The sequence below is a fragment of the Coffea arabica genome, chromosome 11c (genome assembly GCF_036785885.1).
Source record: "Coffea arabica cultivar ET-39 chromosome 11c, Coffea Arabica ET-39 HiFi, whole genome shotgun sequence".
Lineage (NCBI taxonomy): Eukaryota > Viridiplantae > Streptophyta > Magnoliopsida > Gentianales > Rubiaceae > Coffea > Coffea arabica.
The window spans coordinates 42,369,683-42,385,312 of NC_092330.1; the positions used below are offsets into that span (position 1 = coordinate 42,369,683).

The following is a 15,630-nucleotide window of genomic DNA, read 5'->3' on the forward strand; positions in this document are numbered from 1 at the left end:
ATTTGCCTAATACAGCCAATTATCATGAAGTTATGTGAGTGGTAGAGTTAGATATGAGTGGTAGTACTAATTTTTGCATTCCACTAACCTTTCTTTTTCCCCATCTGATTGGTTGGTTTCTACTTAATAATTTCTGCATCAACAAAGCATATGTTTGTTAGTCAACTGATGAAGCTTCTTCTTAATACATGGTATGAGGCAATTTTGTGGTATCTATCTTTCGGAGTCCCTTCTTGACCTTTTCTAACAGAAGTTAGAAATTCGATTTTTTATAAACCTAATTCTCAGAAGAAACTTCTCTGTTAGAAATTCGATTTTTTATGAACCTAACTCTCAGAAGAAACTTCAAAAGCCGGCAACTTTTGAGGTCCTTCCAAGAACTTATAAATCCAAACCCAACTTTCGGAGTCCGCGTCATCGATCTTTTCAGAGGTTTTAGTTTATGATGCCCCATACGGCACTAGTCTCAACGTGGACTCGGCAAATATGCCAAACGCAGAGAATTTATAATTTAGAGTCCACCCCTTCTTCTCCCCCACCCCCACCCTCACTCTTCACATCAACTCATTAAACTTCATCTTCTTCTTGGCTCCATGCAGACCGTGTCCACGGCATCTGGCCCAGTTTCAAACATATCTTATAAAGCAACCAAGTCAAACCATGCACAGTGCTTATTTCTCAATGACTGGTACAGTGTGAATAGGGTTCGGAGTGATCGGAAATTTGTTGCTTTACTAGTCTCTATTAATTTATGAATTCTACTCACTGCAATTTTGACAGTTATAGATATGTATAAAATTTTCTCAAATTTAGGAAAAAAAAATGCCTATAATATAAGAATACCGAAATAGAATCACAGTCAATTTGAGAAAGTTCGCAGTTAAAGAGTAGCCTTATAAGTAACTTCGACAATTATATGATGCAAAGTATTCCTGTTTCCTCATTTTTATTACTTATAGTTTCTGTTTCGGGGTTTTGAAATGTAAATGCAACCCATTTTTTCTCATGCGTCCATTCCAAGCCCTTTTTATTAAAGGAAAAGAATTAGTCCGCGATAATATGATGGTCTTCTTCTTCGACTGCTGCTGTCTTTTGGAATCTTTTGGGAAAAGAATGAATTTTTCAACGCTGAGGGAAGCAGACGTACAATTTTTACTGGAGCAGTTTAGCCTCAGTTGGATTTTCACCTGCAAACGAATCAAACCGCTTGCGAGCCGATCAAAGCTCGAGTGGAATTTGAGTCGATCAAGTTGAATATAAAGATGCTCAGTTGGTTAGCTCACGAGTCGATTCAATTATATATATTATTTTTATTTTAATACTAAATTATATATATCTAATATTTTTATTAATTATTAAGAAAAATAAATATTTTATTCATTTTTAAAAAAATAAAATAAATACTTTTTATTTCTCAAAGTATTTAAGAGGCTCGAGTTCGAGATCGACTTCAAACTTTATCAAATTGAGTTGAGGATCGACTCGACTAAATCAAAATTTGACTTGATTCGACTCGGCTCATTTGCAAGTTTTTCCTTTAAATAGACTCGAACTGCTGAACCTATTATATTTGATGCAACGTAACGTTCGACTGGAACCAGAAGTGCTGGAGAAACATCGCCCTTAACCCCACTTCAAGCTAACGTCACGGCTGAGCTGTTTTGAATCTAATCACTTGGAATTTTTATCATCAAACACTGCCAAAAGAAACTTTTACACTCTTATCTACAGAGACAAATAACCGTGAGAGGTATATATGCCGCAAGTAGTGATTATCTTTATGTTCTTTATCCATGATTATTGAGTCAAGTAGCAAGGAGTTTATATGCCTTAAATAAGGCAAATCACTCTCTCGGAAGCTACTCATGGTGCTCGACTCTGAATTAGTGGAGTCTAATATGATCACCAAACATCGACGGTTTTACCATTAAAATTTAAAAAAAAAAAAAAAATTTCTTCATGTTCTTTTTATTTAAAAAAAATTTAATTTTTTTTTGCAGGAATCAGCAATATAGAAATATGTAATTAACTAAATAGCATGCAGCAGACCAAGGATGTTATGTCATTTCTACGAAATTAATTTGCAATTTTCGATTCCCTTTGACCATAATGGTGACTCCAATAAGAGCATAAAGTTAGTGCACTCCGATCCGATGTGTGGTAGTATTAATTTATGCTACTAGGTAGCCAGATTCGTATAATTCTTGATTTGGTCCATACATTAAAAACCATTTGCCAAGTCATCCAAATTCGAGACCAAGTCAACCATGAATACAGCCAGCCAGGCTCCTGTATCCACAACATCATAAAGGCAAAGCTTTAAGGGCATAAGCCTTTTTTTTTTGGGGTAAATAAATTTAGGAGACTTCAATCACCATCTTAGACTTGGAGCATCTGGGATCAAGAGCAAATCAATAGGAAAATGGCTCAAGAAGTAAATCAAGACGGACCCAAGTGCAGAAATGCAAACTGAAGACAAAAAGGTTTGGAAAAAAAGTGAAATAGGCAGATGCCTTTGACTTTGGGGCTGCGCTGCTGCAAATTAAAATAAATTGCTGTCTGTTGGTAAATTGAAAGAAACTTGACGGGTGAACTTTGTTCAACAACAGACGAATGATTGTCTTTCTTGATCGGTGTATGATACACATAAAAGCTATCCCAATTTGACTAGAAAAATCTTTTCTTTTTTCTCTTTTTTTTTTTTTTTGAAAGAACTAGCAAAATCTTTAGAGTTTAGAGATGAAAGTATGCATATTATCTTACGACGTGAAAGTAAAATATTCTGTGGGATTAGCCTCTTTATGAGCGAATTTAACTTCAAATAATAGGTTTAAAGAATTTTTTTTTTCACTGAAAAGTGACCTGTAATGTGAATACATTAATTGCAAAAATATGTAGTGTGCTGATATATTGACTTTCGAGCTTCTAACCATTTCAAGGGTGAAATTATTTTGAGCGACAGTCGACATCTGATATTGACTTTCGAGCCTCAAATCACCAATTTAATTTGGTAAGCTGACATGATCGCATGATGGTAAAAGTAAACGGAAGGAATAAAATGTGTTTGACATAAAATTGATACTGCTGCTTACGAGTTATGAGCGTCAATAATGGCACGCCAACACTAAATTGGTCCTCTTCTTGAAGAACTCCGCAAGCTACTAGAGATAACTAGCAGCAAATGAGAGTCTTCTTGCCCTTTTTCGAAGCTAACCCTGCAAGAATAAATGCATTATTCTGGAAATCACCACTACTGCAAAGTCTAAACCCTTTTGACCGGATCAAACCCAGGCTACGCGAGGATAATCTGCTGATTTAAGCGCCTCCATGTTGCAATTCTTTTCGTTGCTTTCAAATTCAAATTCGAATTATGTATCGTGCATTTAACTGTCAGTCAGTGGGTAGAAAAATAATCCAAACTTATATACTATACATGTAAATGAACATTATTCAACTGAAGGGTGTTCTATCACATGTCTCGAGCTTCTGAGCTCAAAATCAATCTTAACCATTTAAAATCCAAACAAGGCAATATTAATAATCAACCCCACTTGACAATTACTACTACTAAGTACTAACTTATGATAATTACCGAGGCCTGTTTGTGAATTAATGTGCTCAGTACATTTACACCATCTTGACCGGGTGAGATTAATGCGTTTGTTTGGCCTCTTTGACATGGGCAAGATGATGTAGATGAGATGTCAGCATCATCTTGGCAACCCTTTTTTTTTTTTTTTGGGGTGGCAAAGAGTTGCAGCATCTTGACTTGACTTTTGTTCACCCTCTGTCCGCCGTACACAGCAGCTGGACCACATTATTGATTGCACACAAGAATATAACCATTCTTTCTAAACTTCGCTGCTTTCCAGAAACAAATTAAAGCAGTAATCATTTTGTTTTCTTTTTGGTAATAATTCGCAAATAAAAAAGAACTACTACCACATTTAAAATCCAATTGATATATGCCACAACATTCACGATTGAAAAGAGGCAAATTTAACCACCGCTTAAATTTTCATTTTTTTTTTAATAAAAATTTAGAAGAGATGATGGCGTACAGTCAATGCATCAGAGATCTTTATGATTGGTCGACGTTTTAGCCAAGTGTATATATTATTGGCTTTCTTTTCCTGGATGCTTGAAATTTTCAAAAAAGGGTAGTCCGCCGGGAAATCCAAGATCATTGAAATTTTGTTTTTTCTCTCTTAAAATGGGAGAAAATTATATAATTTAAAATAAATAAAAAGAACAGAAGAGAAGCAAAAATGTAGGGGATTGAGGAGTGAGAGACACGTAGTGAAGTAAGAGTCGAGACACGCAATTGTCGTTTTCTGGAATGGACCGAACCAGTGGGGGGGGGAAGGAAACTACACCTAAAAGGCTAGCAAGGAAGGTGGCTGCCTGACCCTGCCTCCCATTTTCGTTGCACTTTCTCATCTCTTTCCTTCTTTTCACTCCAGTAAAAATTCCCCCCCAACTCCAACTCCAACGAACTAATTCTATCGCGTCAATGATGATGTATCATGTGAACTGAACGCCGTTTTCTCAAAATTTTTGTTTCTGTATTACCACGCTTTTCTCCTCTCCATTCTATTCATATGGGAATAATTTTAACAGCACAGTGCTGCCCCTCGATCCTCAGTTAAAAGTAATCGTTTCTATATTTAAACAAAATATCACCTCCTCTTCTCTCTAACACTTCTTTATTTCTGTCCATCTATCTAATACTCCTATCTATCTCCTCGTGCCAAACTTTTCTACGCCACCTTTTGAGCCATTAGCTTCAGTTCACAACAATAAGTAGTGGACTGCTGTCAAGAAAGGATTTTTTTTTTCTGTATTCTTTTGATTATTTTTTCTTTCCATTTCATCTGATGGGAAATTGCTTAGGTTCTTCAGCAAGAGTTGATGCCACGCTTAGCTCCCACACCCTTCCTGGTACTTTGCTCAGTTCTCTGTTATCTTGATTGAAACTGGTTTATGGGCTTTTGGAAGAAAGTTATAATCTTGGTTCTTGATATAGTATTGTTTTTCTGGATTGTGGGCGCTGTATCGTCCTCAAGTTGACATCTTTCTACGAGTATTTGTTCAATATCTCTGCCTCTTTTTTTTTTTTTTTTGGCTTGACTTTGGTTCTGGCTTGTGGGTGTTCATGTTCTCGTGCTTAAGCAAAGCAGGATTTACCCTCTTCATCTCTTGTTTTGTTTTCGAGTCTATGGGTTCTTCATATTTGTTCCCTTTTGGTTCTGATTGCGCTCGGTTTTGCTTGTTGATTGTCCTTAACTCTGTGTTCTGCTATCCCTTTTGGTGGGCTTTGGGCTTCTGGGGAGGAGGGGAAGGGTCAGGTCTAAAGCCGATGAATTCGTTCTTAGGTTTATGCTCGAGAACCTGTTCTATCATCCGGCTCCCCCTTTTTTCTATAATTATTGGTGCATGGTCGGTTGAGTTGTCTTGGGTCTGAACATTGGGTATCCTGGCTGGAGTTATGCTTGGCTCTGCTTCTCTCAATTTTAGGCACGAGCTTTAACTTAATTTAGTGGCTTTGCTGGTTCAATTCCGGCTCACTTTCAGCTGTCATATCTTTGAAAGATCAGGTTGCATCACATGGTTTGAGGGCTAGTTTCTTGTTGAAAGATTTAATCTTTAGACATGAATGGATCAGAAGTTTGTTGATGTCTTTAAGACAAGCTTAATTGTATAACAAGCTTTTACGTTGTCCTTGCTTTAAATGGTTAGGTTATCTTGACCTCATTTACACTTTAGAATCAAAGGAAATTAGGTTCCATTTTACTACAAGCAACCTATGATCATTGATGCCTTCTGAAAATTGGATTGGGAAGCAGAAATAGGGACACTGGAAGAGAAATAAAGCCAGAGCGACCGGAATACATTGATGTCTCTTAAATGATGTAACTTTGCTGTATATGACTGGAGAAATATATATATATATATATTTTACAATGACTAGTTCTAATTTTCTGAATCACCAGTAAAAGCAGCTGAACCATCTCAATATTTTTGGTTTCTTTTTCCTCCAGCTTCAGAGACATTGAGAATCCCCAGCAAGACTAGCAATTCCTCTGCACCTTCAACTCTAACACTTCCATCGTACAGTGGAAAAAGCGGTAGTTTTGACAGTATTCCTACTCCAAGATCCGAATTTGAGATATTGTCATCCCCCCATGTTAAATCTTTTCCATTTAGTGAGCTGAGGAATGCAACAAGAAATTTCCGACCTGACAGTCTTCTTGGGGAAGGTGGATTTGGTTATGTCTTTAAAGGATGGATTGATGAGCAGACTCTTACTCCTTCAAAGCCTGGCTCTGGAATGGTCATTGCTGTCAAGAAACTGAAGCCCGAGGGTTTCCAAGGCCACAAAGAGTGGTTGGTATGTTTCCTTTTCAATTTTGTTTTAATTTTCGATGGCTTTATGTTTGGCCTAATCACTGATGCAAAGATTATCCGCAGACAGAAGTCAATTATCTGGGGCAACTTCATCACCCAAATCTTGTCAAGCTCATTGGGTATTGCTCAGAAGGTGACAATCGGCTTTTGGTTTATGAGTTCATGCCGAAAGGAAGCTTGGAGAACCACTTATTTAGAAGTATGATTCATACTGTAACGAACTTTTTCTTCACAACATGATTAGTTGATGCCCATTATACCATAAAAGTGATTTTAAAGTTTATCGGTCCTCTGGGCTTGTTTTATGTGATATATGGGGTCATCTTCAGATTGTTAGATCACTTGCGACTTTGGTGGCTATCTTGAACATATTATGATGCGTCAACCTATGGTTTCTATGACAGGAGGAGCGCAACCTCTCCCTTGGGCTACAAGAATGAGGGTGGCAATTGGTGCTGCCAGAGGCCTTGCTTTCCTGCACGATGCTGAGGAACAAGTGATATATAGAGATTTTAAGGCGTCTAACATTCTTTTAGACTCGGTATACTGAATTGCCTACTTTTACTAAATTCAGTAACTGAAAGATGGTCTGTTTTGTTGAAACGGACTTACATTCTGCTACGTTTGGTGCTAACTATGATTTGAAATTGCAGGAATTCAATGCAAAGTTGTCTGACTTTGGCTTGGCCAAGGCAGGGCCAACTGGTGATAGGACTCATGTATCCACCCAAGTTATGGGAACACACGGCTATGCTGCACCAGAATACATTGCTACAGGTACATCATAGACGAACTCTTTTCGTCTCTCTTAGATATATAGGATGATAAATTGTTCGAATTTGTGTAATAAAGTGTGTGTAAACAAACAGGTCGACTCTCGGCAAAAAGTGATGTCTACAGCTTTGGAGTGGTTTTGCTTGAATTGTTATCTGGACGTCGTGCTGTTGATAAAGGCAAGGTTGGTGTGGAGCAGAATCTGGTGGACTGGGCAAAACCATATTTAGGTGACAAGAGAAAATTGTTTAGAATAATGGACACAAAATTGGAAGGCCAGTACCCTCAGAAAGGAGCATTTACAGCTGCTAACCTTGCCATGCAGTGCCTGAACCCCGACCCAAAAGTTAGGCCACGCATGACCGATGTTCTAACTGCACTAGAAGATCTCCCAAGCCCTAAAAGTTTAAAACACTCTCCATCAGAGTATCAAGCATCGCCTGACCCTGCTCGCCATTCTCTGAAACAAAATCGTTCACCCCTGAATATGACTCCTTGTGCTTCCCCTTTGCCCACTCAACTGAAGTCCCCACGCGTGAGATGAGTCAGAAGATGCATCTAGCTGAGGCTTCCCATGTACATTCCTCCTTTATTTACCCTTTCTATTCCAAATTTTGTTCTAGGTTTTGTTCTATGTAGTAGTTTTGCAGCTCCTATGGTTCCACAGGATTTTTGTACGTGCAAGTGCAACAGATATACCAGACTTGTAGAATGTATCATCACCATCCTAAGCTAAGGCTAAGCTTCTTTGTCTGTATAAGATTGGAACATATGTATTTTTTTTTTTTTTTTTACCAAACGGATTGGAACATATGTATGATATTCCTATTTAATTAACAGATGGTATTTTTATCTGGAGATCCATGCCACGTTTCAGTCCCCCCCCCCCCCCCCCCCCCCCCTCTTTTTTTCCTCAAACAATGCTCTATTCAAACAGTTTTGGCATATGGGAAAATGTTCCAGTGAACCCGAGTTAAGTCAGATATGAAAGTAACCAGTTTGATTACAAACTCGACAGTGTCGGGACATGGTGCATAAAGTTTAGTTTTGATTTAGAATTTCTTTTTCTTTATATTGTGAAATTTTCGGTCAAGTCAACCAAAGCACGACATAAATTTTAACGTAAATGACCTCCCTTGTATGCCAACCAAAAAGCGTAACTCCAATTATTAAGTAATTTGAAAAAGTTGGCTGAAGGAGTCAACAATATTTTTAAGGGAAAATTTCAGAAACCTCTCCTGAACTTTGCAAAATATCAGATACCTCCCTTGAACTTATAGTTGGAGTAACAAGATCAGCCCATGTCAAAAAAATGAGCATTAAAAAAATATTTTCAGGAGTGAGATGATATTTGTGTTCCACATATCTCCTTTTTGTCTCTATCTGATTCAACTTATTACTTTTTTTTTTTTTTTTTGCTTTTGCTTTAGCTCAAGTTGTGGATAAGCAAAAAGGGCATATGTGGAACACAAATATCATCTCACTCCTCAAAATATTTTTTTTATGCTCATTTTTTTGACATGGGCTGATCTTGTTACTCCAACTATAAGTTTAAGGGAAGTATCTGATATTTTGCAAATTTCAGGGGAGGTGACTGAGACTGTTAGAAACCTAACCTCAGGGGAGGTTTCTGAAATTATCCCTATTTTTAAATCATGAAGAGCATCTCTAACCAACCAACCAACCATCAGATTTCATTAAAGAGGACGGCATATGTTATGACTTTTTTTTTTTTTATCTAACTCATTGAATCCATTCTCCACAAACAATGCTTACCAATAAAAAAACTTATCTATGGTAACATGTCAAACATGATCAGCAGAACAGCATCAAAACTATTGCTCCAGATGAAATCCCTTTTAGAGCACACCTTCAAGTATGGATAAATTTAACTAAATGAGTTTGTTTGTCACCTATAATCAAAATTACTGCTCCAGATGAATTCCGTTTTAGAGCACACTTTCAATTGAATCCAAATCACTACAATTATGAGCATACCGTGAATGAAAAAGCATACGAGCAACATAATAACATATGCCTATGATGATGCACCACTCCACTCTTCCATCTCAGTGATGGATTTGATTCTGATTTGGCATCGATCGACCCTCATAAATGAGCGAATACATATATAGTATTATAGTTTTTTCTACTTTCAATTTTCAATATGATTGGTTAGGTAATTCATTCCTTTGGGGAGCAAGTATAGAAACTACTAACATGAACCTAAAAGATGCAACAAAGTGGCCTCAGGCCCTTCATTTAAGAATCACATCATATACTCTATTATAATAGTTTGTTATTATCTAATTAAAAGAGTTTCCAGTTGTTGTGGGTTGGACTTTCATAATTTCTCACTCAACCTCCCTCGTACTATATGTTCAGCTCCAGAGGATAGCTTAGCCTTATCAAATGCAGCACCTACGTGTAATAAAAGATTGGTAGATGGGATAGGCCGCCTGTTTACGCGCGTGTTCGAAGGGAAGATGATGAATTTATTATGATTGGAAGAATAACAGAAGACAGTGACGAGAACAGCCCGTGACATTTGAGAACTCGTTTAAAGTTTGGGTCAGAACATCTTTGATTTGATTTGTTTTTTAGACGGCAGAAGCACAGTCATTGGTTGGGAAAACTATTTGCGTAACTTATTGAACTTGTTTTCTGACACTTGAATTTTTTTCGTTGTAGCATCAAATTGGGAAAATAGTAATGATAATTTGACTCGTGACTTTTATACAAGGATCGAATTCACAATATAATTCCCATGATCACTTGATGAATGGATTGTATCCATCCCATGCTAAAAGTGATATTGTAAATCTAGAGCACGTAAACATCAATTTGCGATTTGACTTGATATAAATCTATTTTTATACTCGAAAACTTTCACGTAGAAGACCTCTGTACGAAATCTCTTGTTACAAAATGCTGCTATATTGGTGTCAAGAAAGTACTTAAAGTGTCTTCCAAGTTAATATATAGTAGCCCTTTGGCTTGAAATCTTTACTGATTAGAGGATGTATTCAGGAAGTAGAGGATTGTGAACTTCAAGATGCTAATTGTGAGAGAACCAAAAAAAATAAAAAAAAAATAGGAGTTTGTAAATAGAAGGAAAAAGGAATACTGTTGAAAAGGGAAAAAATCATACAAATTGTTTTGCAAGCGGTAGCTATTCATTCATATTAGTATATGCTAACTATCTATCTTCTTACAAGTTTTCATATGCTTTTTTTTTTTTTAAAATTAATTCACATGATCGAAACTGGTAAGTGATTAGGCATAGACTTAAACCTGTTTATTAAGTTATTTGTAAAAGAATGCATGATGGATCGGGAATATACATGTATAGTTGTATACAAGTTTCATTTCATATACCGCTGTGTAGCTATCTACAAAAACGGATAGCCAATAAATGCAAGAACAAGGTGAAATTTAAACTAACTGCGGGGACTTCTAGAGCATGTATTTGAATTACACTTGAACTTCAGTATTATCAGTGTTAGCAAAGCACCATATAGAATAGATAACTATAAACACTGAAATGTTTACATTTCATTGAAAGTTCTAAACAAAGGCAGCCAGGGCAAATAATGTACCTGTTGATAAACGACTTTAGTTCGCAAAGGTCAAATGAGTCCCTACAGCAAAGGATTATCAGTCAGACGTTTTGCGAGATAAGAAACTTTTCCTCAATAGAAATTTCAGTTTTAGAAGCACTTCAGCATAACAAAGAAGCATTGTGAATCTACGTGTGCATGTTAAACAGTTTATACCTATGCTCTCAATTCCATTAAGTAGAGCAATCCTTATTTCTGTTTGGTATTCTCTCTATACACACGCAATCACATCCATACAAACAATTGAATTATTTTTTCATAAAAAATATTTAACCGCTGGGGAAATGATTTATCAAGGTCAACAGGACTGAAATTCATCTCTACCTTGCCAGGAACTGTGTGTGTGTGTGTAAACCAAAATCTCATATATATATATTCAATATCTGGTGCTCTCTGCAGCCCCTTGTGCATGCTTTACCTCATGATCAGCTCTGAAGAGAGATGCCTGGTGCCAATCGAAAAACTCGATGGATTTAATATAAGGCAACTGCATATGTGAAAATTGGTGCTATGTATCATCAAATGGACCCGGGAGTTCCCCCAAACACTTCAGTAGGCAGCAACCTTTAGCCTAACTGAGGCAAAGAAAAAATGAGCCCCAGTGAAGTGTTCAAGGGAACTCTAGAGAACATCTAATGCTTTGTCATCCATGTTTTTGCCTCTGGTTAGGGCACCCTACTTATAGGGCTCTCCGCTCATGCAGTCCCTGCATGTGCTCACTATTATTCACTAGTCGCATTTTGTCCTCTGGAGGACGCATGAACCTAGTCATGATATAGCGTTAAATGAAAGATAGATAACCAACATACCTTGAGTGGTCATCTTTGTTCAATTTTTTCATTCACTAGGCATCCCCTTCATCTCTCGTTTTCAACTTTTTGTTGGCGAGTTCGACTTTGTTATTTATCCATGCATGAAAGCATGGCTTATCTGTCAATCATATATGTTTAGCAGGAGCATACAAGTAGAACCACTAAACCTTGTCCAAGTACAAAAACAGACCTGGAACCAATCCATGTTATATATACCAAGAATTACAGGATTGTTTATGTAAGCAGTTTGAATCATTTTCTGGCTGTATGATTTTGCTGATAAACCTGGGGAATAAGGATAAGACTAACGATTAAAGTGGTCCTGCTCAGGAGGATACAGCAGGAACTAGTACGTTTGCTGGCTTTTTCTTCAGACCACCCACAGGAGATATTGCTCTTATCTTTTCACTTGCTACACAATTCTGACTAGGTTCGAGCATGAAAATCAATCTGGATTCTGGAGATTTGATTTTCCAAAGATTCTATTTTTGGGCAAGCTGTCCTGATCACAAAGACCACCACTGCAGAATGCGCGAGCAATGTATGTTTTATAAGACAGAGGGGCGTTGGACGGGATGTTTTATATCCGTTTAAGCAGGGCGAAAGTCCTTATGCCCACAAATTTTGATTTTTTAAATATACAAAATATAAAATGATATTACAAAATTGTAATATTCATATATAGATATATGTGTGTGTGTGTGTGTTATCAATACATATAAAAAATCGATAAAATTAAAAAAAGTTTCTAACAAGCAATATTCATCTTTTCGCCCCTCTCTCACTCATGCAATATTCATCTCCATGCCGTTATTTTTAATTCTCGATCACATACAAAATAATCTTTATGTGTGTACATAACATGTATATATGTATGAAAGTATAAACTTTTAAAAGCATTTAGTATACGCATCGGATGAATTTAAATTACTTGGCTAATTCACTTCCAGTTTAACTAATTTTGCTGTCCTCGGCGACCAGATGACACGGTAAGAAAACATAAATAGACATTAATGTGTTTGAAATGAAACTTGAAAGTGTATCTATATCAAGGATCCAAACTACACTCAGACTACTTAAATCCTCAGCTATTTCCGCGGCCCTTTGAGTATAGCTCTCGCAGAAAAAATGCCAGTTCAAATTATCAGGGAAATTTGAAAGCAGGAAATAAAAATTTTTAGCTGTCATTTGATCCGTGATGCAAACGAAGGTAGTACTACTGGAGTTAGATTAGAGTGTATAGGTTACAACTTGAATACGTAGACAAAATTCCAAGTTGCTGGTTTCTTCTTCCACAAATGGGTAGATGTTTTGTTTAGTGTATGTATAGGCTATTTGGTTTTGTCTATAGTTTTATTTGCTGATTGCATATTGGATTGTACCACAGTAATGTTTGTCGACGCACTTTTAGGGCTGTTTTGACCAATGGAAACTTAATTTATAGTGTGCTCAAAAGGGCAAAAAAAAAAAAAAAAAAACGTCAGTCATCTTGCTTCTTACTCCAATTATCTGGCTGCAAAATGTCAGATCCACCTGTTTGAAGCAATATTAAAACATGGTAAAACAATAGAGTAAAATGGTGCTCAAATTAATCACTATTCAATTCGAAAGATGCTGAATGTTGTAGTTCAGAGTTGAATATTGATCTAGTAATTGAACTGCACAGTCTGCACTTACACTTCAGTCCTTGAGATAAAATCAAGTGAACCCGGGAGTTCCCCCAAACACTTCAGCAGGGATTAATGATAAAAAGTGAGTCCCTCATGAAGCGGTCAGGGGAACTCTAGGGAACCACCTGATGTTGTTAACTGCTCCTGGACTTGAATAATTTGCCTTTGTACGTATAATGCTCCTGATGTTGTCGCACTAGCTAGTATTTATAGATCACAGCCCCTTTTGCCTGCCTCTTCAATTGAGCTTCAAAGTATAAATTCCTTATGCTGAGGCTCTAAGATTTGCCAGAGAATTGCAGATATATATGGTGTGCCCAGTCGCAAATGCGGGCAATGGGAAAGAAAAAGAACTTTGGTGAATTTTGATTGTGGTCGCGTCTACATCTGCCTTTTGTTCCCCTACCTCTTCCCTGTGATCTCTCATTTTCACAGATTTTCCCTACCCCAGAAAGAAGGATAGTTTGTATTATAGTTGGAGGTTAAAAACATGATCATAATCTGATCGCAAAGTGACTACCCACGGTCGAAAAGTACTGAACTTGAAAAGAAAAAAAGGCATAGATCGAGATGAAAGATTCAAGAATCTGGTCACCTTGCAAGTGTCATTCTCAATCCTTAATTCGACACGAAATATGGACCAGGTTCAAGGTTAGACATTTCCCTGTTCTGGATGTCTTATTTTCATGCATGAGAGCCATTAACAAAGAATATGTTAATAGGCTCTTTTATCTTTTCATTTTCATGGCCGCATAATGTACATGTAGACTAAAGGAGCAGAAGAGATAAGGCACCAAATGCTTTTCCAGATTTATTCCTTAATCTGCTCCTGGGAGGGATCGTCCCTAACGCTTCCCGTCGTGGCACGGGCGGCATTTTTCGAGTCATCCGGGCGAATGATACACCACGCCGACTTTTGGAAAAGCAAGTACATTTCATCTCAGCATTTTCTTTTTATTTTTTGGTGGCAGATAAATTTTCTTCAATTATCATTTTCAAAATGCTGAATCTTTCTAGAGGGAAGCAATGCAATTTTCCAAAACCTAATCATACCCAAAAAGCAAAAGGATATCGAAAAAATTCGACTTTCTAGAAAAGAAAATGACTTAAATAACCGTGAATTTGAAGTTACTTCCTTAAAAAAAAAAAATAACATTACAACCATAAGATGTTTGACTTGACTTTCAAATTCAGAGTCCTCTAATTAATTTCTCTCATTCCTAATAAGATTTGGAGTTTACTCTGAAAAGGAAATGATTCATTTGGAAAAAAAATACCTGCTGCAGTTTAAATGTATGTATGGTAGGCTTATTATTACTTAGGGCGGTCCACCTTAATATGTCTATACACGCCAACCCTATAGAAATTACAGCGCCTTCCACTGCAGGGCGTTGTAGAAATTACAGCGCCTTCCATCTTAGGGCATTAGGGTAGCAGCCTCAATCGATTAATTTTGGATAAAATACACTAAACCCTCTTGTAGTTTGGATTATTGTCATAAAGCTTCCTCATTGTTTAAAAGCCCCCAAAGAGTCCTCTCGTGATTTGGATTAATTTGGCCAGCGAATGGAAATCATCCAATTTGACAGAAAAGTATAAAATTTCTATATTAACCTTGTTTTTAAACTATACTAAAAATTAGTTCAGGATTTACATAAGATTTTAAAAACTTTCTTGCTTCATTTGAGTATAAAAAAACATCAAGTGGCTCATTTGAAAATTTAAAAACTTATCATCTTCTCCAAATCGCCACTTTTCCTTCTACGATAGCAGCAGTACAGAGAGTCAACTGAAAATCCAAATCAAGGCAAGACCCAAATTTCACTTTCTTAATCCTCTCAAATCTTGCATATTCATGGAAGAATTTAGCACTGTTGTCATCCCATATCAAAGAACTCCATGAAAGAGCAAAACAAATTCCAAACTCCTCGACAAATTCACAGCCCACCCACGGTAATTTTGGTACCGCTACCAACGCCGTTGTCAAGGTTTCATCATCAGCAGCAGCAGCAGCATTATTCTCTACTCAAAATAGAATAGTAGAGGCCCATCCATTTTTCTTTTTTCGTTTTTTGTTTCCCTTTTCACCCATTTCCTGAAATCTGTCGCAAAATATAATTGCTTCCGTGATATTCATGAGCTGCCGAATGAGTCAAATTTGAAACTTCACGATACATTGTTGCTTATAATGCAAATATCGGAAACTGCATCAGGGGAGCTTATTTGATTCGAAATGATCCAAATTAGTTAATTGACGCAATTATTTTTTTTCTATAACAGGCTTTGTGCCTCCAAAGCCTCTAGCATCTTAAAATGAATTAAAACTCATGGTCATGTTGCAGTCCA

At 36.9% G+C, this 15,630-nt stretch overlaps 1 protein-coding gene across 1 annotated transcript; it reads left to right on the forward strand.

Annotated features, from left to right (window-relative positions):
• The first annotated feature begins 4,736 nt into the window (after window positions 1–4,736).
• On the forward strand, window positions 4,737–8,040 carry LOC140016772 (probable serine/threonine-protein kinase PBL3). Its single transcript, XM_072070570.1, has 6 exons — window positions 4,737–4,941; window positions 6,042–6,391; window positions 6,472–6,607; window positions 6,813–6,949; window positions 7,062–7,185; window positions 7,278–8,040. The coding sequence occupies exons 1-6, from the start codon at window positions 4,878–4,880 to the stop codon at window positions 7,724–7,726; spliced, it is 1,260 nt and encodes a 419-aa protein (XP_071926671.1). The 5' UTR covers window positions 4,737–4,877; the 3' UTR covers window positions 7,727–8,040.
• Window positions 8,041–15,630: the final 7,590 nt, after the last annotated feature.